The sequence below is a fragment of the Carassius gibelio genome, chromosome B7 (assembly GCF_023724105.1).
Source record: "Carassius gibelio isolate Cgi1373 ecotype wild population from Czech Republic chromosome B7, carGib1.2-hapl.c, whole genome shotgun sequence".
Taxonomy (NCBI): Eukaryota; Metazoa; Chordata; class Actinopteri; order Cypriniformes; family Cyprinidae; genus Carassius; species Carassius gibelio.
The window spans coordinates 27,509,886-27,536,645 of record NC_068402.1 but is presented as its reverse complement, the minus strand read 5'-3'; the positions used below and the strand labels follow the sequence as shown (position 1 = coordinate 27,536,645).

At 39.6% G+C, this 26,760-nt stretch overlaps 1 protein-coding gene across 1 annotated transcript in view; it reads left to right on the top strand.

The window, feature by feature from the left end:
* The first annotated feature begins 7,529 nt into the window (after positions 1-7,529).
* The window catches only part of pcxb (pyruvate carboxylase b), a 176,480-nt gene continuing 157,249 nt past the window's right edge, over positions 7,530-26,760 (top strand). The window contains exons 1-7 of the mRNA XM_052560785.1: positions 7,530-7,868; positions 11,792-11,934; positions 12,389-12,573; positions 13,214-13,379; positions 15,720-15,865; positions 16,839-16,956; positions 17,680-17,831. Coding sequence (XP_052416745.1) covers positions 11,793-11,934; positions 12,389-12,573; positions 13,214-13,379; positions 15,720-15,865; positions 16,839-16,956; positions 17,680-17,831 — 909 coding nt within the window. The 5' untranslated portion in view covers positions 7,530-7,868; position 11,792. The remainder of the gene's footprint in view (positions 7,869-11,791; positions 11,935-12,388; positions 12,574-13,213; positions 13,380-15,719; positions 15,866-16,838; positions 16,957-17,679; positions 17,832-26,760) is intronic.

Genomic DNA, 26,760 nt, shown 5'->3' with positions numbered 1-26,760 from the left:
CACGCTGGTGGTCCAGGAGCGGCATCTCTGGCTGAACCTGGCTGAGATGAGGGACATCGACAAAGCTCGCTTTCTCGATGCTCCCATCTCCCAGGCAGGCCTGTTCGGTGTCACTGTCGAGGACTTTGCCAAGCAGTTCTCGGCGGTACAGAAGCAGACTGAGGCCATCCAGCACATCCTGCCCCGACGTGTCTCTCCGGCTGCCACCGTTCCGTCGCGGGTAGCGCCTCACCCTGCTCGTCGCCGTGGGCGCCCCCCTGCGTCCTCCACACCAGCTCCGCTCCGTGCTGAGAGTTCTTCGAGGCCGGCGCATCGAGCCCCGCGCAGGAGAGTGGCGCCCCCCGTGTCACTCCCAGCTGCGAAGTCCTCGAGGAAGTCGACTAAGCGGCCCTGACATGGGCAACTCGGAGATGCGGAGAACTGCTCTTCAGGAGATGGCGAAGACAGCGCCACTCCTTCCCCCGGAGGAGGGCCGGGTGGAGAATCTTCAGTTTCTGTTTTGTTCTGTTCCGCCACTGGTCGAACGGCCAGTGGCACCCACATTTTCAACAAAAGAGCAAATTCTCCTTCCTCCGAGTTGCAAGGCTCGTGGGTTGACAATGAGCGATGCACAGCTTCCTCACTCTCACCCACGATGCCCCCTTTCGCCAGCGGCCAAGAGGTCGCGGTTCGGAGACGCAACGCCTCTCCACGCGTCTCTGGCCAGTTCCTCCGGGAACACGGGGAGTGTGGTTGCGATGACCCAGGACGCAGTGCCTTCTGGGCCTTCCGGCATGACTCCCCATCGCTGCACCACTGCGGGTATGTCGACTGTCCCTTTGGTGCCACTTGTACGGAATCTGGGAGCGTGGCTTGCGCTGCCCAACCCGTCACGCTGGCTCATCCGGACGGTCCGACTCGGCTATGCGATTCAGTTCGCCCGGCGACCCCCCAAGTTCAATGGCATGCTCGAGACTTCGGTGGCAGTCCAGGACGCCCCTGTCTTGCGCGAGGAGATTGCTGTCCTGCTGGCGAAGGATGCAATTGAGCCGGTCCCTCCAGCCGAGATGAGGACGGGGTTTTACAGCCCTTACTTCATCGTGCCCAAGAAAAGCGGTGGCCTTCGACCTATCCTTGATCTGCGAGTCTTGAATCGGGCCCTACTCAAGCTCCCGTTCAGGATGTTGACGCAGAAACGCATTATCAAATGCGTCCAGCCCCAGGACTGGTTTGCAGCGATCGACCTGAAAGACGTGTACTTTCATGTCTCTATCCTCCCTCGTTACAGACCGTTCCTGCGCTTTGCTTTAGAGGGTCAGGCATGGCAGTACAAGGTCCTCCCCTTCGGGCTCTCCCTGTTCCCCCAGTGTCTTCACGAAGGTCGCGGAGGGTGCCCTTGCCCCACTCTGGGAAGTGGGCATCAGGATCCTCAACTATCTTGACGACTGGCTCATTATGGCCCGGTCCCGAGAAGAGTTGTGCGATCACAGGGACTTCGTTCTTCGGCACCTCAGTCAGTTGGGGCTTCAGGTCAACCGGGAGAAGAGCAAGCTCTCCCCTGTGCAGAGAATCTCTTATCTCGGTATGGAGTTAGACTCGGTGAGTAAGACGGCACGTCTCACCAGCGAGCGTGCCCAGTCAGTGCTGAACTGCCTGAGTTCCTTCAGAGGCAGGACAGTGGTACCACTGAAACACTTTCAGAGGCTCCTGGGGCATATGGCATCCGCAGCCGCAGTCACGCTGCTCGGGTTGCTTCATATGAAACCACTTCAGCACTGGTTACACTCCCGAGTCCCGAGATGGGCATGGCGCCGCGGTACACATCGTGTCACCATCACACTGATGTGTCGCCGCCTATTCAGTCCCTGGTCGGACCTTGCTTTTCTACGGGCCGGCGTGCCCTTAGAACAAGTGTCCCGGCACGTTGTTGTCACAACAGATGCCTCCAACTCGGGCTGGGGCGCGACATGCAACGGGCAGGCAGCTTCAGGGTCCTGGACAGGACCTCGACTGCTTTGGCACATCAACTGCCTGGAGTTGCTGGCAGTGCATCTAGCTTTGCGACGGTTTCGTCCGCTAGTGCTGGACAAGCACGTGTTGGTCCGCACGGACAACACTGCGGCTGTTTTGTACATCAACCGACAGGGCGGTCTACGATCACGTCGCATGTCTCAACTCGCCCGCCATCTCCTCCTCTGGAGTCAGATGTGGCTCAAGTCGCTGCGCGCTGTCCACATCCTGGGGGAGCTCAATCGTGCAGCCGACGAGCTCTCACGACAGCTCACTTTCCCCGGGGAATGGCGACTCCATCCCCAGACGGTCCAGCTGATCTGGAGTCGATTCGGGGAAGCCCAGGTAGACCTGTTTGCTTCCCATGAGTCCTCCCACTGCCAGCTGTACTATTCCCTGTCCAAGGTCCCCCTGGGCACAGATGCACTGGCACACAGCTGGCCTCTGGCTTTACGCAAGTATGCGTTTCCCCCAGTGAGCCTGCTCGCACAGACTCTGTGCAAGGTCAGGGAGGACGAGGAACAGGTCCTGTTGGTTGCGCCTTACTGGCCCACCCGGACCTGGTTTTCGGAACTCATGCTCCTCGTGACAGCCTCTCCCTGGCGCATCCCCCTGAAGAGAAACCTTCTCTCTCAGGGGCTTGGCACCATTTGGCACCCGCGTCCAGATCTCTGGAACCTCCACGTGTGGCTTCTAGACGGGACGCGGCAGACCTAAGTGATCTGCCCCCAGCGGTGGTAGACACTATCACTCAGGCTAGAGCCCCTTCTACGAGGCAGGCCTATGCTCTGAAGTGGAGTCTGTTCACGAATTGGTGTTCTTCTCACCGAGAAGACCCCTGGAGATGCCCGGTCAGAGTCGTGCTTTCTTTCCTGCAAGAAAGGCTGGAGTGTGGGCTGTCACCCTCCACCCTGAAGGTGTATGTGGCTGCCATTGCAGCCCATCACGATGCAGTGGACGGCCGGTCCCTGGGGAGGCATGACCTGATCGTTAGGTTCCTGAGGGGTGCCAGAAGGTTACATCCTCCTAGGACACCCCTGATTCCCTCCTGGGACCTCACTATTGTCCTGGCGGGACTTCAGAGGGGTCCCTTTGAGCCGCTGGATTCGGTTGAGCTGAAGTTCCTGTCTCTCAAGACAGCACTCCTGATCGCGCTCACTTCCATCAAGAGGGTCGGGGACCTCCAAGCATTTTCGGTAAGTGAAGAGTGCCTTGTGTTCGGGCCGGCCTACTCTCACGTTGTCCTGAGACCCCGGCCTGGATACGTGCCCAAGGTTCCCACCACTCCCTTCCCGAGACCAGGTGGTGAACCTGCAAGCGCTGCCCCTGGAGGAGGCAGATCCAGCCTTGTCGTTGCTGTGTCCCGTAAGAGCGCTTCGCATATACGTGGACCGCACCCAGAGCTTCAGAAGCTCTGAGCAGCTCCTGGTCTGCTTTGGAGGTCAGCAGAAGGGGAAGGCTGTCTCTAAGCAGAGGTTGGCCCACTGGATAGTGGACGCCATCGCCTTGGCTTACCATTCCCAAGGCGGGCCGTGCCCCCTGGGGGTGAGGGCCCACTCCACATTGAGTGTGGCCTCCTCCTATGCGTTGGCGCACGGCGCCTCTCTGGCAGACATCTGTCGAGCTGCGGGCTGGGCGACACCTAACACCTTTGCGAGGTTTTACAACCTCCGTGTAGAGCCAGTTTCTTCCCGTGTGTTGGGTAACAGGTAATTGGCGGGAAGGGCTGGCTGGGTGTCTCGCTTGCTGCGCCATTCCCCCTAACACGGGGATGTGAGCGCCTTCTTCTCCCAGTAGAGTTCCCCGGTTGGCGTACCCTGGTCGAGCATCCTCCAGCACCCTCGGCGTCAGACTTGGCGGAGCAGTCTGTCGCCAGGCCCAGTACTGGCGTTAGCATGCCCGGAGCCCGGTCAGCCCCTGTACTGGGCTAGGTGTCCATATGGCTGGGTTCCCTACGGGTAATCCCATATGTGTATTCTTCCACGGTAAGGTTTCCCTCTTGGCAAACCCTTGTCTTCCCTTGACAGATCGTTCTGTCAGTCTCTTCTGGCAGCCGATCCATCCCTACTCCAAGGTAGGACCTGCCTCAGAGACCCCTTCCATATGTAGTACTGCCCCCTGGGTCAGTCCATATCGGTATATCCACATGTCACCTCCCTACGGGTAGGATGTGGTCTCCGTAGCGACCTTTTCCTAAAGGCTCGCTTCCCCATTGTCTTGCCAGCTGAAAGAACAAATAGGGAAGATTTGAAGCAATCTTTCACTGAAGGTTGAAATCCCTTCCATTTACTTTATGTGGGCGGAACAGCAGCATGGCCTTCTCCAGCAGCGATGTACTCACCCTTTGGCCCCTTCGGTACCAAGGTCAGTGAATTTGCGCTGGGGCTTTGAGAAGGTTACGACCTTAAGCGTAGCTTTTGTGGCACGCCAAGGCTTGTCAACAATTGCAGCGCCTCAGGGTTGTGACGAGGTTCAGGTTATGGCATTTTCCATAGGACCCCATTTGTCGGTCGACATAACTCGTAGTGACCGACAGATAGGGAACGTCTCGGTTACGTACGTAACCCTCGTTCCCTGATGGAGGGAACGGAGACGTTATGTCCCCATGCCACAACCTTGAACCATTCGCTGTTGCCGGGACACGTTCTCGGCTCCTCAGCGTAAAACCTAATGAGTGGATGCACCTGTCGCCCTATTTATACCCGTTGGCACGGGGAGTGGCTCAGGTGTGTTAATCCACTTGCCAATTTCATTGGCGTTTTCTCTTAAAATCAGAGATGATTGGCCTCCCAAGTGAGACCCCATTTGTCGGTCGACATAACGTCTCCGTTCCCTCCATCAGGGAACGAGGGTTACGTACGTAACCGAGACGTTGTTCCAGTTTAGCAGACTATAAGTATACCAGTTTAGTACACCACAAGTATAATTGCATGGTATTTTTTAAGTATACATGTTTTTTTATGTTTTTTTATTTTTTATAAATTATATAATATATACACTTTTTTTCTCACTAATGTAGTCTTCAACTGTTTAACATGTAATGTTTTATTATACTGGCATTTTAAAAAACATTATGTTATGAATGATTTTTGGGTGAGTTATCATTGTGGTGAAGTGTCAAGCATGTTTCCACACAATGGATTAATTTTTTCTCTACTCTAACACATGTAGGATGAGCTAAAGTGAACTCAGTATAAAATTAGACGTGTCCAGATAAACTCATTCTATCATGTGGAACTGCTGTCCATGATTGAATTAGGTACAACCAAAAACCTTTATTTACTTAAATGTAAAAGTGTAATCTGGCATTTTCTCCCAAACAGTCATCATCACCAGCATTCAGTGAATCTTGTGATGGTCCAGACTGCAATGGATCTATCAGTTGTACTTGTATATTGCAAATGGGTCATTCCTGGGATTCGGTAACATTTCAACTTTTTTCCAGCTACTTATGATTCATTTTCTACACATCTCACATAATTAGGCACATATCAAACCTCCAAAAAATTCTATTTTCCTACCTCAGACATTAAATACGTTTTATTAATTAAAGTTTAACCCCTGTAACAAACGGACAAAATAAGATTAGTTTAAAAAAAGATTTTACACAGCACTTGTTATCAAACAAACTGCTCATATGTTTCTACAATTTAATGATAACAAATGTAACATCTATCATATTTTTTTTTTTTTTTAATTTTAGGAATGAAGTTAAAAATCTATGGACTCTTTTGTTTTGTAAAAAAAATATTTTACACAATACACAATTTTATTGTTTTAGTCTTTACTATGTCAGATGGCAATTAGCAAGTACTGTGTTCATTCCCAATTCCATATTGTCTTTTTGTTTCTGGGCCAACATATCTGCATGCACAATGAGTCTCTAGGTTACACATGTAACCATGGCTCCCTGAGGGATTGAGACGCTGGGGCAGTGTGACCATGCTCTGAATTACATGAGTAATCAGTCCAGTAAATGGGTGAGATGTCATGGGAGGGGTGACATAGCGACCAGGAAACTTAAAAGTACGTGCAATGACATATTTGATTGCGAGCATCCTGAACTTCAGTCTCATGACTGAGCGGTTCAACTGATGCAGATCTAGAATAGGACGCAACCCTCCATCCTTCTTCAGAACTATGAAGTAGCGACTGTAGAACCTGGACTCTTTGTCACGAAGAGGGACCACCTCGATGGCCTCCTTTCTCAAGAGAGTGTGGCATATTTGTGTCAGGGTTGTAGTTTTTCACTCAAAATGAAACCTCCCTGAATATAATACGCCTCAAAAATAGGAATAAAAAGTATTGTATTTCTAGCACCACTAATAAAGATACCTGAATGATGCATTTTCTGGTAAATAACATCACATATGAGTGGAGTCTAAATCATTATGGGTGTAGAATGGTTAGTGTGATGTGGTTGAATTCAGACTGAGGGACAAACTGTAATTTTAAAGTCTGTTTTTCATAGAATATTTTTTTTTTTCACAAGAAAGGAACACAAATAATTGCTTACATTATTGCCAAAAATCATAGATTATCTAAGATAGATATAAGACATCATTTTATAATGTCTTAAAAAAATTAAATAAAAAAATAACATAGCCATCAGCCATTACTCAAGTCTTCAGTGTCACATGGCCCTTCAGAAATAATTCTCATTTATTATCAATATCCTGATTTTGTAACCTGTGATTCCTATTAACTTTTTGTAAAAAAAAAATAAAAATAGGATTATATATATATATATATTTTTTTTTTTTTTTTTTTTTTTTTTACAAAAAGTTAATAGGAACAGAATTTATTTAAAAAATAAATGTTTCTAAGTCTTTACTAAAACTTAGTTTGCAAGTGAGCACATCTGAATAAAAGTATTCATTTCTTTTTTTTAAAAAAAAGAAAAAAGAAAAGAAAAGAAACATTTTCTGACTGAAATTTATTAATTTATTAATTAATTATGTTTTAATCAAAGAATCTGCATATTAGAAAGAGTTCTGATTTGTGATCATGTTACACTGAAGATACGTTAATACGTTTTACAATATATTCACATAGAAAACATTTTAAATTGTAAAAAAAAATATGTATATCAAATATTTACTGTTTTTTTTTTCCAATGTATTTTTGATTAAATAAATGCATTCTTGATAAGCATAAAACATAAAAAAAAAAAAAAAAAAAAAAAACATTAAAAATCTAACTGATCGCAAACTTTTGAATGCATTACAACATGTAATTCATATCCCCTTACAAAATTCAAGGGTTCTTGAAAAGCAGTTGGATCCATCGGTTGCAACAATCAAAGTGCCTGTGGAAACTGATTTTATGTTCCCCTACTTATAAGAACAACTTTTTTTCTTGTGCTTGGTTTGATTCCCTTCACTCTCTTTCTATCATATAATGCACAACATTCAGTGAAACTCTGTTTACCATTTTTCTCTTTCCCCTCCTCCTGATCCATCCCTCCCTCCCCATTTCAGTCTTTAAATCCTGCCGCTCTTTGCCAGTGGAAACAGACTGCCTGTGGTTGGCCCATATGCACGGGGGTGTGTAAATATTACGTAATCATCAGAGGATAAAAACCTGCATCTACTGAGTGAGAGAGAGAGAGAGGTCAGAAGTGAGAGTGAGAGAGAGAGACAGATAGAGATTAACAGGATCCAGGCCTCCCAGTCTCACAGCAGTGTGCAGAAGAGCAGCACTGACTGTGTTCATGATAGTGTATATGCCTGGGTGCATGTCACAACACTGCCAACTCTCTCCGTTCTCTGGATCTGCTCATTGTATCACAGGACTGCGGCAGAACTTTCTGGCCCGTTCATTTGTTTACGTCTGACACCTACTCACCTTTTGGACTGAATCTGGACTTGACTGGACAAGTGAGTACAACTGTGTGTGGTCTGGTGTGTATATGGTGATAAATAAGAGGACATGTATTAGATACCTTTCATGTAACAGGAAAAATCCTTGTGTTGTTAACTGTGTTTTGATGTGTATTCAGAGATCATGTGCATGTGGTGATGCAACTACTAATATGCCAGTATTATGAAATGAGTTGTTGTGTGTGTGTGTGTGTATGTGTGTGTGTGTGTGTGTATGTTTAAGAACCTTTCCTAAACGTAAGTGTATTCTGTGTCAGGTTAATATTTCAGTGAATTTTTTATTCATGAGGATTTGATCATATACAAAATTGCACAATATATGTACTGATACTATATATCAGACATTGGATGATACTGCATACAGTAAATGTTGGTCAGTTTTGGATATTTAATTGATTGTGTTTTATATCTACTTTTATATTTAAATGTCCTTCACCCTCATATAATGCTCACTTATACTTAATCTTTAAAAACACTAAGGATTTAATAAGACTGTTATATTTAAATCAAATTTCTAAATGAAAATCCATTTTGCACATTATACAGTACTGTTGTGAGTCTTAGTATTCTTTATTATTTATTTTTTTATACAGAGTTGTATATAATTTTAGCATCATCAATATATTGTTTATTGGCCACAACATAAATATAATTATAAGCTAAACAGACACCATTCACAGTCTGTGTGTGAGTGAGAGTGTAAGTATGCATGTGCATGATTGTTTCAAGAAAGAGTAGAGGACTGTGAATACATGACCTGAATCTTGAATCTTTTTTAAACATGGACTGCACTCTTAAAAACAAAGGTGCTTCGTGATGCCATAGAAGAAGATTTCTGTCTAAATGGTTCCATAAAGAACCTTTACCATCTTCTGTAGAACCTTTCTGTTTCACAAAAGGTTTGGTGGCGAAAGAAGTTTCTTCAGATTATAAAAAGGTAAAAAACGATGGTTCTTTAAAGAACTTTTGACTGAGTGGTTCTTTGTGGAACCAAAAAAGGTTATTTTATGGCATCGCTTGAAGACATTTTTTATGCGTCTTTATTTATAAACATTTGCACAAGAACAATACATTTGCACAAGAACAATAGAATTAAAGTCGAACTATCTGAATGATCAAAACAAAAAGCCACTTGAGTGATAGCATATCTGATTGCATATCTTATTGACATGGAATGGTATTTGAGCAACTTGGCAAATCAATTGCATTTTGTTATCATTAACTTATTCATCATTCAGCTCCAGAGAGGATTAAAGCCTGTACAGAGTTCAGTCTGGTGTTGTTTAATATTTAAATGATTACAAAACACCACAGAGAAACAAACAAAGAAGAAGACCCCCAACTCTGAACACTCAGTCCACGTAAAGCTCATCAAAAAGGATGAAATAAGTTGTTCTTGAAAGAGAGATAACAGAGCTCACGTACTACACATCCACAAAGAGTCAGTCACAGTGTCTGAATGAGTTTAACAGAGGGGGGTTAAAGGCTAAGTTCTCCACATTGTGTGTTTGATAAACCAACATGCGAAAAAAACAACGACAACACAACTTTGTGAATGTAAAGGGACAATAAATGGGGTATATAGTGATATATAGTGTATTATATAATATTTAATCATATTGTTGTGTTTATGTTTGTGTGAGTGTGTGTGTGTGTATATATATATATATATATATATATATAGAGAGAGAGAGAGAGAGAGAGAGAGAGAGTACATATATATATATATATATATATATACTCTTATTTAGCATGTCCATACTGATGTCTGGGGTTGTCTCAGCTAAGATTGTAAATTCATAAAGTTGTGAATTTGTGTTTGTATTGCCTGAGCAGGTCTCATCTGTCCTAATGGCAGAACGTTTGCACTGCTCAGAATGTAAAAACACAGAAAATCTATCAACCAGAGCTCTAATGGACAAACACCGCAGGAAGTGTTAGTCAGGTGGAAGGAGAGGTGAGGGAATAGACTGAAAAGAGAGCAGCAGCGAGCATCAAAAGGCCCCAAAAAAGCTCTGCTGATGTATGGCTCTATTTAGATTGCGTTCGGAGGTGGCTGAGCATGTTGATTTTACCCAGCTTGGCCTTTTAGGGCAGTGTTCAGAGTAATTTAACGCTAACTGAGCAATTTTGGAAGGCACCAATAGGCTGATCATTATATTTTCTCTGTAATTTTCCCTCTTGGAGCCATCGGCAGGTTCATATGTGTGCCACAGCCATCTAAATTATGGTTTATTATGAAAAAAAAAGTTTTTTACTTTCCAAAGGAGGGTAGCTTAACACAAAGCAGCTAATACACATATTTTACTGCACTTCACTGATGTTAAAAAAGAGGTTGTTCATTGGATTTCCCACACGATCAAAGTTCATGTTGACACAGGAATCTTGATGAAGGGACACCTAATCACCCACTAACTCTAGTTCAAAGTTTTTCTCTGTTTATGAGCTACAAACCCACCGACTCTTTCATTCAACCACTGCTGCCTCTGACCTGTGACCTTTAACCAAGAAAAAGCCACTCAAGGAATTGCTCTATTTACTTACATAGACCTACAGTCTTTATTGCCTATGGACTGCACCTCTCACTATTTGCTGATCCACAAATGCTTTCTTAGTCTAATATACATATTTATTTCACTCATACTTGCTACAGACTTGAACAAATCACCGACCCTGATTATTGAACTTTGCTCTGGAATCTGCTATAAATTATATTTGTTAAGAGTTTCTGCAGAGAACAAAATGATTGTTAAAATCCCATAGATTTAGCAAGTTAGGGACAAGAATATCAGGAGAGGGCTTTTTTGACTTGGGACAGTAAGCAGCTACTTGGCATCCACATAGCAACATGAATTATAGCAGTTATATAACAAGATTATGGCAGACATTTTTGCAAATACCAGATTTTAAATAAAATATAGTTGAGATTTTATGCATGTTTATTTCAGAATATATAAACCTAACATGGTAAAATAACAGCATCAATATATGATTATGCTTGGAGCCAATCATAGAAAAATCTAACTCAACAATTAGTTTAACCACTTTAGTTTTCTAGTTTAACTTGTGAATATGCAATGCTGTTCAAAAAGTAAACATGTTCATACTGAATACACAGGTGGGTGGGGAAAACAGGGTTCTAATATTATGTCTGCCATCAGACAGTGTAGGTGAGACATAGACAGAAATAGAGTAAAATAGTGAAATAAGAGTTAGCATAGGCTACTGGGCGTAATTTGTAGTTTGCTTCCCACTGAAACACGCATACACTAAATACATTTGAACAAACACAATGGAGCAGTTTTATAGACCAATCAGAGAAGTATAAAAATGCATACATTGGTCTCGTCAAGACAAATTCAAACTTCTGATGGCCCTCTGTAATTCATAAAGCAGCATCGGATTCTGCATTGATAATTGTTCTGAATATATTACAACTGATATGTTGATAATTTTATTTAAAACACTAGGAACAGCTCAAAGATACCTAGCCAAACACACGCACGCACGCACGCACGCACTAATAGGCTAATGCTCTCTCACACACAGACATAATTCAACACCCACAGAGAAAGACGAGAGGCAAGTAGCTTTGGAAGATAAAACGGTTTAATTGACGACCACAAGATGGCAGCAGTCCCTCACTACAGCAACTTCAAAACAATGTGCAAAGTATAGACGTAAACTAGTAGGAATTTAAAAAGTTTTTAAAATACACAGCGGCTCGTTAAACTTTAATTGACCTATTATTTTGGTGAAAACAGATCAGGAGCCAAATTGTCCATGCATTCTTAAGTGTGTACCACAGATCATTCTGTTTCGACTCGATTCGTCAAAATCGTTTTAAAGCGAATTTATGATGCATAACTACAGCCAGGGCGATTTGTTTATCTCTAACTCTTCAGTTTGTATTTTTCTAGGATGTTCGTGCATTTGGGAGGGTTCCGGGGGAAGATGGGCATGATGCTCATCAGCAGAGTGGGTCTGTTTAGTCGTTCTGCCCACTTGTCTCCCCAAAGCCTGGAGTATCGACCGATCAAAAAGGTCATGGTGGCAAACAGAGGTAAGGCTTGTAATCCCGAGATTAAATGTTTTGCAAACAAAATAGTGAAAGCCTGATCCCTGGATTAGTGCTCTGAAAATCTAAATACACACAAGGCCCAGGAGTGCTGTATTTTAAATTAATTTTCAGCAAGATCTAAAATGATTTACTTGTTATTATTTATCCACCCTCTTGTTTTTATTTACTCATCCGATCCTTGTGTTATTACTTATTCACTATCTTGTCGTTTCAAATCTGCATACTAACACATGGCCTCTTTAAGTTGCAGGTGTTTTTAAACATTTTAATGCCATGTACCTCCAAATATGACGGTCTCCTTTTAAAACATATATTTTTATGGTGCTTTCTTTTTGTCATTGTTTTTTTCCTTTGAGGAACTGCAAGATGTGGGCTCATTTCGAGGTGAATTACCACTACTGTACACTAACCACAGTATACGTGTTTCTCCCATCAGGTGAAATAGCCATCCGGGTGTTTCGTGCATGCACAGAGCTTGGGATCCGCACAGTGGCTGTATATTCAGAGCAGGACACGGGGCAGATGCACAGACAGAAGGCAGATGAGGCTTACCTCATTGGCAGAGGCCTGTCCCCGGTTGCAGCCTATCTCCATATCCCTGACATAATCAAAGTGGCTAAGGTTAGGCATTTATATATCTATCTGTCAGACCGTGATTCACCTGTGATTCACCTCGATTGTCACTCTCTGAATGATGGCCTGTCTGCATTTGTGCAATAAACGCATCTCTTCCGGTGCTTAGTATTCACATCAGCACTTCACTATATGGTGCTCAAATAGATCCATTCCTGTTTTTATGGAACAGTGTCAGAGATGCCAGCCAGATTCAGATCCTTTGGCGAACTCTCTCATTATGCCACAGGCAGCTCATCTCTCAAACCAGCAGCTTAGCCATCACAACAATGCACTAATAATGCATAAACACAAAGCACAACACACACAACACCAAACTGTATTAAAACTGAACAAGCAGCCAACATCATCGTCTCTAACCTCAGCAGACGGCCTCAGAATAATTAGTCTTTCTCCAATGCCATTACCATGTTGCACACAGTCAGCCAACAGAGAGAGAGGGACCTTTCAAATTCTTTCTGATTGGGATTTGAATGAAATTAGTATTTTCCAGCATCAGAATAATTAGGCCTGACTGCTGTGCCACATACACATCCCTGACTAATGTTTTTTTTTCTTTCTGTTCTCATTTCTCTCTGTTTCTCTCGCCCGTTCTGTATTTCTCTGCCTGTGCTATTCTCTCTCTCAGGAAAATAATGTGGATGCAATCCACCCTGGTTATGGCTTTTTATCAGAGCGTGCCGACTTTGCCCAAGCCTGTGCTGATGCCGGGGTAAGATTCATTGGTCCTTCCCCAGAGGTTGTGCGCCAGATGGGGGATAAAGTGGAAGCCCGTGCCCTGGCCATAAAAGCAGGTAACAAAAAATCTCTTTATCCCAGGGATTCCTTTCTACATGGGGGTTGGGTGAACAGTACCAGGGCAACCCTAGCACCATGGTACTTTAAATAAATAAATAAAAAAATTAACTAGATTTATATTATTAACGTATGTGTCACAGTTGATGGATCTGAAGCTTTATAATAAAAAAAAGTATAGAATAAAACAACCAGTAAGTTAAATCGTTCTATATGAAAACTATTAATATTTAATATTAATTACTTATGTTTGTTCATATTATTTAGATTTGATTCTACTTATTTAAACTCAATACTTGCAGGGAAATTATTGTCTTTGTTACTTTATTTTTTCCCTGTCAACCAAAATAGTTCTAAATGAAACCCCAGCAGAATGAACTGCATGTATGCATGTGCAAATTTGTTGAGTGGATGAATCAATGACTCACTCAGAAACACTCATTTCTTGAATAAATCAGTGTTTTGAAAAAATTGGTAAATACATGTAAATCAGTGACTCAATAAGAGTCTTAACCACAGTCTTATCATGCCATCAGCATCATACTGGCTTAACAGTGTAACTGGCAGAAAGAGTCACTGAAAAATCCCTGCTACTAATCCATCTGCAGAACCACAGAGTTGTGACAGCAATTTTAACCAGCAGGCTCCGTAGGAAGTTAAGGTGCAGCTTATAGGCTCTTGCACTGTTGGTTAGAGTCAGTGGTGCAATGAGGTTAGGTGTTTTTATTAGCTCAGCCCTAACCTCCATAACTGAGAATGATAGTCAGAAACTGTTGTCACGTATGGCTCTGCAGCTAGATATATCTGACTGACTGACTGACAGTCTGTCTTGAATGTACAAACACAAACAAGCAGATACTAACACTGAAAAATGAATAAATATGACGCTCAGCAAATCAAATGAAATTAAACCAGGGCATGTAATGAGAAAATTTGTTCAGGGTAAGAGCCTTTTTTGACATGGTTACGGCATTCATGCTGCAAGGTGTAAATCACAGATCCGATCTTTTGACAAATTTCCTTTTTTGTCCCATTTGTTTCTTTCACTTCACATTCACTTTAGACATAGCCAGCTGTGTTTACATGAATACTTGTCAAGACTGTCTGTCGGCATGATATAACATTGTTAGGTGTTTATAGTATGCTTAGTAGTCCTCAAGTGTTTAACCCGAATGCCCCAATAAACATCTCGTTAATTTACATGCCCTTGTTATTGAAAAATCAATACAACTTTTAAAGAATTTAATGGATTATTCAGTGGAGAACAGGCTGCCTTGTTAATTCACACAGCAATTCTGTAGAATTGATTATTTTTGTGTGTGGTGATTAGAAAATATGGCATATTTATTTTTGGCGAAATATGGGAGATGCTTCCTCTTACAATGTTTGTTGCTGCATTTCACGAATTATTCACATAATTCTTCATTTATTTAAAGAACAAAATCAACTGCCCTTCATGTCCTTTACATGTCCTTAAATGTGGCCACCAAACACTTTTCAGTGTGTATAACAAACTTTTATACCGTGATTTGATCTTTGTATATTTCTGAATAGTATAATTATTTCAGCAAAAATAGTGCTTGACCAAAAAAAAAAAAAGAAAAAAAAGTCACCTTGAAGGTGGTTTGCAGATATTTCCTGGTTTAATCTGGTCTAGTTGGTCCCCTGCCTTGCCAGGCTGGTGTAGCTCCCACCCTAAATCACAGGCAAGTGCATCTACTGTAGACCATATCACTGATTTTAATGGGTTGTGTTAACAGTCCTTTGTTGCTTTATGCCACTCATGCCCAGTTTATACATGGTGTTAAGGTAGTTTAATTAATTCATGAAACAATAGAAAACGAAACTTGCAAATTCCCTCTATCATTTGCCAGCAATAAAGCAGCTTAATATGTGTGCAGCTTGTGAATGACTCTGTACTGCAAGTGAAAACTATTTATTGTACATCCAGTTTTATCTTAAACATTTATAATATATATATATATATAGCTTAGTGTGTGTGTGTGTGTCTAAAAATGGGCACACTTTTTAGGGAGTGGTGCACTAGTACTGAAGAAAGTCTAGAAATGCCCATAGTGTAGACAGCTGAAACATATCAGATCACTTGATAAATGTATGTGGTTGCAGTTTACATGCATGCAAAGATCTGATTTGCACAAAAAATTCACATCATTTTGTATTCACAATGTATAATTTACACAAAAACAGAGACTGCGGTGATCAGCTCCTACAAGTTTAATACAATGATTATAGTATTGTCTTTTTAAAATATTTATTCATTACAGTACTTGTAAAATTTGTTCAAATTATTGAAAAAGTGTTTGTGTGTGTGTGTGAAGGTGTTCCAGTTGTTCCCGGAACAGACGGACCCATCTCATCTCTTCAAGAGGCTGAGGAGTTTGCCAAAACATACGGCTTTCCCATCATCTTTAAAGCTGCATATGGAGGAGGAGGCCGTGGGATGAGGGTGGTTCGAAACTATGAGGTCTGTGTATCTTCCAGCCCAATGAATGCCTAAAAAATAAATAACCATTGAATCAGAAAACATTTAAATTGCGTTAAGGTAAGATAGATGCTCACAGTCCTCTTGACATCTGGACATACACATGCGACAATTACTACTCAAGAGCAATACTATATCACATTGACATTGCTTGCTCTACATATTCCATTTGCTTTATTTATTTCCTGTATTTATTGTCACTAGTGAAAGGTGTTTAGTGTTTATTGCCTCCTTTCTTCCCGGTTCTGTGAGATAGGTGGACAAGCACTGTCTTGTAAAGAGTGTTAAATATTGTGTCATGGTTTCTGAAGAAAAATGAAAGTACACCAAGCTTAGCCTTTCATGAAAACAATTAAGAGCTTACCAAATTACATTAGTGGATGTTTTGCCTTTGTTCCACTAAGAATAGAAATCATTGCCATTTTATTATCTTCTTCTAGATTAGCTTTCAGTTTATTAGACACACTCGAAAGCACCCTTCAGAATAGTTCAATTAAAAACATATTTTAATTATATTATATTATATTATATTATATTATATTATATTATATTATATTATATTATATTAAGCAGCAAAACGGTTTTCAAATTTGACAATCATAAGAAATGTTTCTTAAGCAAAAAAATCAGCATCTTGGAATTTGAAAATTTAGGTTTTCCATCATAGGAATGAATTACATTTTAAAATGTATTAAAAAAAAGAAACAGTTGTTATAAATTGTTATAATATTACTGGTGTTACTGTATGTTATCAGTTAATTGTTATAACATTTCATTACTGTTCATTCTTGTTTTTACAGTGTTTTTTTATTATTATTAAATTCATTCAGCATAAGAAACTTTTTTCAAAAACATAGATTTTTTTTTCTGGCCACAAACTGTAGTGTATATACTGTACAATTAGTATTTGTGTCTTTTAAATATTGTAAAAGTGAATTTTGTGACTTGTTTACAGGAATTAGAGGAGAACTATCACCGAGCATATTCAGAGGCTCTAGCGGCATTTGGTAATGGCGCTCTGTTTGTTGAGAAGTTCATCGAGAAACCACGACACATTGAAGTTCAAATTCTTGGTGAGTATATTAATCCATGTATTTTGTGTTTGTGTTGACAAAAGAAACAGAGAGGGATATTATAAGAATTTGTCTGCTAGTCCCTAGAATGTGTGCACATATTTGTTTACTATGCTTACTATGATCTGTTAGCTTCTCTCTGGTGTATTTGAGCCATTATAGCTGAGTATTTTGGCTCATTAGATGTGATTTGCTTGTCTGGAACAGAGCTCATAGTCGATAACATACAGCTGGAATTGAATTGGGCTTGTTAACAGAGAATGGCTCTGTGTGTGTCCAGGGAACACCAACCACATGCTCTCTCTCTCTCGCTCTCCCTTTTTCTCACTCTCAGATAAACTGATTTTATGTCTTGTCCTCCACTGTTAATCTAGTACCAAAGTTATGCAGATAAATATCTGAGATACAAAATAATTAACTTAAATTTGTAGTAAAGTATCAACATCACCAAGCATATTTACTTAGAGTTTATAGTCCGGTTTTCTGTCATTTTCTTAACAGGATTAAATGTTTAAGAGATAATACAAAGAATATTTTTTTTAATCTCATTTTGTTTATAAAGTGTCTTAATAAAATATTTAATTTAATATATTGAGACATATATGATAGGGAAGTATATTATATGGAAGTAACCCATTTAAATCAGGCAAACTTAAACCTCTCTCTTTTGCATCTCTCTCTGTCATTTCTCTCAATATTTATTCTTCTTGCTTTCGCTCACAGGTGATAAATATGGAAACGTGATTCATCTGTATGAGAGGGATTGCTCCATCCAGAGAAGACATCAGAAAGTGGTAGAGATCGCTCCTGCTGCTCAGCTCGACATTCACCTCAGAGACAGATTGACCTCAGACTCAGTCAACCTGGCCAAACAGGTACAGTACTGAAACAAACAGACGAATGATTGACATGTGTATAACCCGCGACCAGAGCTTACACACATAGATTTCTCTTAGCTATATACTTAGCATGACCTTCCTGAGCTTTCCTCTAGACAGTGTGAGTAAATCAACTCAAGGTTAAAGTACGGTCTCAGTTCTCACACTTCATTATGCCTGGTCACACACACCCTCAAGGCATGTGCACCCAGTACTGTGTGTGTACTGAATGATTAACATATGTTAGTTTTCAGTGCTGCTCTGTCAAAAGATCTAGTCACAGAGGAATGTGTTTATTTATTTATTGATGTATTTAGCTGAAGCAGATAAATGGAAATTGAAGCACTCAATGAGTTATTAGTAGTAAACTCCCAGTGATGCGTATCATTATGGAGATATGTGTTGCACTGCCTACATAATTTCTCTCTTCCTCTGTATCTGTCATGCTACCTTACCTCATTTTATCTCTATATATGATTAGTAACATATTTGCAGTCTGCTAACAATCACTTCATACTGCATTAATGCATAGCACAAGCTGATTGACTTCTATTCTACAGTTAATATGATTTTTTTCTTTGCTCAGCAATTTATTAGTTTGGTTCTGTGTTTGCTGTAAGCGGGAGTTTCTTTTGAAACCCTCCACCTCCACCAGCTCCACCGGTCTAAAACTGCTACATGATTTATGTATGCCTAATCATGTAGCAGTAACAGGTTATCATAAATGCTATTTCCCTTTCAAGAGAACTTCAAACCGTCCTCTAGGGGTCGCTATGAGGAATTCCTTGTCATGACCTGTGTCTGAAACATACATTAAAAAAAACACAAACATGTTGACCGGTAACAGTTCATAACGTCACTACCAGTGCAACTATAGTATAAATAGGCTCAGAGAGCACGTCATCATTTTGTTTGAAGCATACATGGTTTAGAAGTGCATGTTTCTTGCCAGAGGCTTTGTTCTAAAACCTGCAGTTCACACGGCCCACGTGATGTGGGTAAGCAAGTAGCAAGCATTTTCAGCTCTCGAGGGAGTGCATTCACATTCGCGGGACTACTTCACACTTCTAATAATAGTACAAAGGCGCAACATGTATATTGAAAAAAGCAGAAGACCTAGGACAGATCCTTGTGGCATTCTATTTTACTGGTGATAACAGAGCTAGCTAACTCACCGTTTAAATAAACAAAGTGGTAGAAATCGGACTGGTAGGATCTAAACTATCTTCAGAGCTTAAAGTTCTCCGGCATCATGCCAGAAGACCACCATGTGTTTGGCTGCAGGGGAAAAAAGTCGTCAAACTTTTAAAAACACTTGTTGATATCAGGTTCGAGTTCATGAGTTTACCTACCAATATACGAGTGGAACACCGCTTTCACTTTCAACCAAACTAACACTGATAGCCAATCAGAAGATTTTGCTCTTATAAACATTAGTTGATGAATGGAAAAGGAGCCTGGCTCTTGAATGCGACACATTGAAAAAAATCGAGGTGCAATGGTCAAAGATTTCCATCGAGCAACATGAAAAGCTATTAAAAAAAGCAGTGGAGCTTTGTAAACAGCTCAGAGTAATCACATAATTTTCATGAGAATAATATAATACAAGAACTTATTTGTTATAATATAGGCATATTACATTGTGTATTGTTCAATAAAACCATGTACTTGGTTTTGATACTTTATTTGAGGCGAGTTGTTATTGCCTCATCATTACTTTATATATAAATATGGCACGATAAAGCTCATAATTGTCCAAGTGTATGACATAGCTTTCATTCTTCAGGTCAATCATATATTCATGAAAAAACTAAAAATCAGTTTGAATAAGGAAATAGATAACTTTTCCATAGTATCCTTTCAAATATTTAAGTTGCCACAGTCATTGCATTCTTTGCATGTGCTGCACTTTATTTGTACCATTTTGTTTTATTAGTTGATTTATTCGAATTTGAAAGTTAATAACAATATCGACTAATAAGTGAGATCTGATTTTAATCCTTGAAAATCAATATGTAGGTCCTTGAAAGTCCTGGAATTTTACAAACCCTGTGTAAGTTCATGAACCATTATAATGTTTTTTGTTGGTTATTTTAACTGAACTGTAGTTTTCTGTAGTAAACTGTCTTTGTATATTTTCTATTTTAGATTCATTTCTTAGTATTTAATGTACCATTACTTCGTTTGAACAAAACAATTTCAGAAATGTAATGTTTTAGATTGTAGGTCATCTTGTACCCTGTCAAAGACAAAGCTTACCAGGAAATCATGATATCAAAAGCATCCTAAATGTTACATGTGTTTGCACCATATTGTAGTAAGTTACCTTTCTTGGTATTGCTGTTTTAACCCTTATGCGTTGTTGGGGACGTTTTTGTCCACTAGGGGGTAAAGTTGAGTCTTGTTTTGGTCACAACTTTGAAAATGATTGAAATTTTTCAAAAGCTCAATGGTACACTCTGGGCAAATTCACTACCCTTTCGTTTTGTTCGTGGATGAAAACATCCACTAAATTAAACTGCTGTAAAAATGTATCAGATAAATATTTTTTTCAATTTTTTTTTTTTTTGCATAAATCTATTAATCAACCTCAGTCCTGATCAAAGCTACCAAATGGTAAAAAAAAATCCAAGATTTTAACTCTTTAATTACCAAGTTCATAAATGATGTCACTTGATTTGGGAAAAAAACACACAAAATTACATATTTTCAATTTAAAAAGTGATTGTGGACTGGATATTTTTTTTACCTTTTATCACCGTCTTGGGCATGTCAAAGATTAGTAACAAGATTGATGCATTGTTAGTTTTTGTGCAGCATTAGATTTACATTTTTCTCCCTCATTTGTTGTTGGTGGCTGTTTTTGCCCCATTGACTTCCATTATCACGAAAATTTTTGATTGCAAACCCATGACACCATATAATCATGCATTCTTGGTTGTTGGTGGTTTTCCCCGTTGGGAAGAGGTAACATTTGTTATTTTTTACAGTTGATCTCTAGGTGGGAACATTAACCCTTTAGATAGCCCTGTGCAAAAAAAAAAAAAAAGGTTTAGTTTCTGGCTTGTATATGGAGTATAACAGCAAATTTTAGTGTGTGTGTGTGAGAGAGAGAGAGAGAGGGTTTGAGAGACACCTTTGTGCACTTACTTTGATGTATCTGAAAAAATCCAAATATGCACCTCATGCTCTCAGAACTACACAGAGTAAACAATAAAAAAGAAGTGTGTTTATGCACCTGCTGCCTTTTGATGGTCTATGTGTGAAATGCTCATCTTTTATTGATGGTAAAGCCAGTTTAAAACCTTAAAATCCTGTAAAAAAAAATGAACTTTGCATCAAATTTATGAACATAATGTATTATGAACCAAAATGCAATACCAACTTCAAATAAGCTGCAGCTCGCTGGAGGGGTCAAGCTGCAGAACCATTTCTAAAACTTCAGTACAAGTCAAGCCCTTTCTCGTGTTGCTTTCTGCTCTTCTCACCATTAAATGACCTGCACGATGGCATGTAAGGGTTTAAATTCACATACTTTTCTTTTGTTAAGTCTATACTTATCACCACCATCAAAAGGCAGCAGGTGCATAAATACACTTTTGTTTACTCTATGTAGTTCTGAGAGCTGAGGTGTACATTTTCGATTTTCTTAAATAGATCAAGGTAAGTGCGCAAAGGTCTCTCTCACTCTCTCTCTCTCTCTCTCTCTCTCTCTCTCTCTCTCTCTCTCTTCTCACACACATACACACAATATAATATGCTGTTATACTCCATATAGCTTCAAATACAAATAAAACATTTTTTTTTAGAAAAAATATGAATCTGACACATTTTTACATCAGTTTTATTGAGTGGATGTTTTCATCCCGAACATAAGGAAAGGTTAGTGAATTTGAACAATGCACAAGGGTTAAATATCCCACCACAATCTATAGAACGAGCCTGTCCAGGGCTAATGACAATGGCAGATACGTTACAAATTATTTTCAAGTAAAATAATTTTCTTTTTTGTTTGCCAGATAACCCTGTGTATGTGTCCCCCAAGTTTTGGAAGAAAGTTCAGACTCAGGGTGGTGTCTATGGTGTCGACTGCAGGACTAAGATCAAATAAAAATAGCAATGAGATGCATCCTTGGTCTGATGCAAGAAGCAAGTAATTTGTAATTTTAGCAAGTGCAGTTCCTGTGATTTAGTTTCTTTCATTGAGAAACTTGATTATTAGCACATTATTAGGAAAGGCATTTTGCAAAGATTCATTAAAAAAACCTTGTACCCACTTTTTCTGTAGGTAAAGCTAGACCACAAATTATTTGTGTGAAGATAGACGCATTTAGGTAAATCGGGGTGCATTACCTTCAGAAACAAATGTAATCTACTGCATCTTCAGTGGCTTAGATTTCAGGAGTAAACACATATGAGTGTGTGTGTGTGTGTGTGTGTGTGTGTGTGTGTGTGTGTGTGTTGGGTAGGATTAGGGATGTAGAATATGGTCATGCAGAATATGTGCTTTATAAGTACTAATAAATAGTTAATGTTAATAATAGGCTTGCAAATAAGAAACTAGTTAATGGTGAGAATTAGTCTGTATGCTAAAGTGTTACCATACAGTAAATATATATGGAATACTAAGAATAATTAGCAATGTACTGTATTGCCACTTGAAATTTGAGATGGCCTGGATAAAAATCTGAAGAGCTAAGCATGATGTAAATATATTTGGGCTAATGCAGTGGGTCACTTGAGTATTTTGAAGTCAGAACGTTCCAGTGGAAAATCAGGAGCCTGACATTTCACTTTTGAGGAAGGGAATAAAAGAATAAAGAGTAAAGGGAAACAATCCTGGTGCATGCTGGGAAAGGGTTTCTATTTGTAGAGATTAATCTGTGTCGATCTGCCTGCTCTGTCAAAACTGAGTGCAAGCTTGCGCACACACACACACACACACACACACACATGCACACACTTTTAGATATCTCCTCTGACCTTAGAGTTAGTGACAGAAGGATTATGGCTTTAGAGAGATGGACTCGCCACCCAGTGATTACAAGGTGTGTGCATGAGCACCATTACCAATTTCCATCTGTTGATAAACCACATGCTGTCAGTTTTGATAAGTCACTTGCCCCTGTAGGAGTCAAATTTGTATGTATCATCTTTTGAAATGATATTAGTGATGCTGGCAGCAGCAGAGAAAAGGTGAAGAGAGAGAGAGAGAGGGAAAGAGAGACCATCAAGTCGAGAGAGAGAGAGAGAGAGAGAGAGAGAGAGAGAGAGAGAGAGATGACAGATAAAGATGGAGAGACAGGATAAATCAATATTGGGCAGGTGCAGCAGACAGGATGGGTTTACTGTTCTATTTTTTGGCTTGATGAAACCTGGCAAGCTGTTGCATGTCCGCAGTCCCTATTTTTTTATTTTTTTTTCATGTATAAACTGCCTGCAATATAGGTAAATTTACAACAGGTGGCGGTATTTCATTCCAACATATTTCAGGCTTGTTTGTGTTTCTTTGAAATGTTTAGAATACAGAAAAATTCTCCACCTTAAATGACCCTCTAATTACTTTTTGTACTTGTATTCTTCATAGCAAAGAAAGTGAGATCTCATTTTTAAACAGTTAACAACACAAGCTAATTAAATGAGTTATGAGCCTACTGAATACTTTCTACAATAAAAATTTCACTGTTTTCATTCATTATCTATGCAAGGTTATAGGCCTGTGTTAGTCAACTTTAATCTCAACTGTTGTCTGATTACAGTATAAGAGCATCTTTGGAGGTATACCAACACTTTGTGTGGTATATTTCTTGCTAGTTTAATAGCCTGCTGGCCACCTACAGAGGTTACACAGGTGTTTAATGGCTTTATGGACATGATTGCTGATGAAAAAGTGGTTTGAATACTCTTCATAGTAGCCCCACTGGATGGAAAAAAAGAGACAATGTGAACTGCAGGAGAGATGCTGGAAGCAGATGTTAGACAAAAAGGCAATACAATACTAGCATTTGCAGGGGGTTGTGAGCATGTGCTGTTGCTGGTTCATAAATGATGTGGGCTTATATGACAACTTTAGAATATGCCTGAATCTAAGTGAATCTAGCACTTTATTTTTTAATTTATTGTAGCTCAAGAACAAGATTACTACATATATTAACTGCCTGGCAAAAAGTTTTATTTTGTAACAGTTAGTAGTAATTAAGGACAATATTACAAATGCATTCTCAAATGGAAAATTATATAAAGTAATCTGTGAAGTTTGTATTATGTATTTTTTTGATTAATTAAAAACAAATTAGTAAAATTTAGGTTCAGATACACATTCTGCCTAAAGTATCTTCTTGGTCACACTCTTCATGTAATGCAAATTTCCAAGGGTGGAATTTACCAAACTTGAACTTTGGATTGTGCATGAGCTTGTGTTTCCGGTTTCCTTGAATCATTCATATGCATATCGAGAAAAGTCAATGGAACGAAAAGTGTAGTGTGAATTCAACTTTATTGTATTCTAAAAATCAGTCTTAATTCCAGTTGTATACACTTTTATACACTTGCTGGTTCCACATTACTGATTTCAGGAATTCCTGTTATTAGATGGAATAATCCACTAAAACAAGTATGAACTCATTAACGTGGAGTTAGGTAGCAGCCCAGTTCTTTCAAAAGTTCTGTTGCTGGCAGTCTTTGTAGGTTTTTTTTACTCACAAAAGCAAAAAAAATCCCACAACTAATGCACTTGCCTTGCCAGTAGAATTGATCTTCTGAGCTCTTTGTGGTAAAGCTCTCTAGCTCCATTACAGTCTCTGTTTTGGATTGAAGCCCAAACAGCAGCTTTTTTTATTCTTCTGGCCTAAATGACATAAAATATAGGCCATTTATTATAATGTCATACTAATTTGATAAGAAATTATACTTGCCTTCTTGGTCAGACTCCAATGCTGAAAGTGCTGTTTGAGCATGAGTGTTTTGTTTTTTTTTGTCTGGGGAAAGAGCTTTATTTTACATCCTTTTTCTAATTTATTACTGTCAGTAACAGCTGATGGAGTCCAGGCGGGCTGATCTGACCCTACAGGAATAGCACAAGGTGCTGAAGTCCTGCTGTATCTCCCTTCCTGTGTAATTATTAGCCCTCACCTGAGAAGCCTCGGAACCTCTAGTGTCTTGACAAGTTGGTTGGTGTCCTGGGGGACTTGCAGGCTAAAGATATGCCATTTTTGACATAACCAAGAATAAAAGTCTGACACCTTTTCTGCCACCCATGGCAAAAGAAAAGATCATTCTAATACACTGATTTGGTGCTCAAAAAATAAATAAGAAATCATTTCTTTTTATCAAAGAAAGTTTCAGAAGAACAGCAATTATTTGAAATCGAAATCTTCCATAACATTATTAATATGATTATTTAATCATATGTTCTTTTTATTAATATATTTACTATCTTTTATTTATAATGTATATTATATATACAAGCAAGTTTATTTACATATTTTATAATATTTATATTATAAAATAAATATTACAATAAAAATATCTTCTAATTATATCAGGCCAACCCAATTAAATCGCAACTGCAATGCATGGCCTAGGTTTTAGTGTTCTTTAGAGAAGAAGAAAAAAAAAAAAAACACATGTAAAATATTTTTGTTCTGTTAAAAATTGAGACTAATCACAATCAAGGTTTTTACTCTGGTCTTCCTGACATCGTTGCAAGACTCTTTTTGTTAACCCATGCTCATTATTATTCTGCAAAAGCGTAATTATGTACCTCACAGCATGTATCGCGGCAGTTTTAAAATGAGATGTTCAGAAAGCGGTTCTAAAACACACGTTTAATACATGACTGGTGCACGTTTTTATTACAGGCATGCATTGCAGCGTTTTTATTACGCTGCTTGAAGTATTGTACGTATTATGGCTTTTCAGAATTCAAATATTCGGGGAGTGTCGCTAAAGATTAATGCTCTATCGTAGTTTCACGGGGTTCATACAGGAGCTCTTCATCACTCAAGTGCAATGCCATATTGCGTAAGCTACCAAGCAAACCTACCAACTAGGACATGTGACGAAAACATTCAAAAGTATCAGTTTTCAAATCGTGCAGGATATGTTAAAATTGTTTTGATGTCATATGATATTCCGCAAGCAAGCCTTTATTAATCAAAACACAGAACTGTAAATCGTACTTTGTTTGAAAATAGAGTATAATAAGTTTTCATCATTCTATTGCCTCTAGTGTTTATTTCAAATTGAAACTGCAGTGAATTGTGCATATAGGTATGTTTTTTTTTTTTTTCAGTTTTGCAGAAATGCAGGTAGCAGCACATATTTTCAGTGAGCCTATGTTGCTTTTTGTGATTGATTAGGGCTTTATCGTTCCAAGTGTAACTCTTTCTGTAATTCTGTGCCTTAATGTCATTGCTGTCCATGGTTCTGAAATGCTTTCATTTAAAATGCTGTATACATTTGTCTTGTAAGCTTGTGAGTAGGCAACAGTGGATAGTTAATTCTCAAGCGGACCACCTCAGTTCTGAGGGGACAGTTTATTTTGTTACAGAACCTTAACAAATTGCAGCAACAGCAATTTAAAAGGAACATGTGGACATAAATCTTGAAACTGTTCTTTTTATACCCTCTAACTAAATTAAATGGGGCTAGTCTGATAAAGAGAGTGAGGACACAGTAAAGAGAAATGGATCTTCTGGACAGGATGAAAGACACATATGAATAAAGAAGTAAACGCTGGTAGGGGTGGAAAGAGCAGTTCGGAGACAGTCAGTACTGTACTGTGAAGGACGTTTCTTCTGTTGCAATATAAACACACATTTTTTGACATGAACGCATCACACACACACAAGCCTGAGGCTCCCACAGTATACCATGTGGAATTGTGCTCTGCTGTTGATGGCCAGAGCTGTTGAATTGATTTATT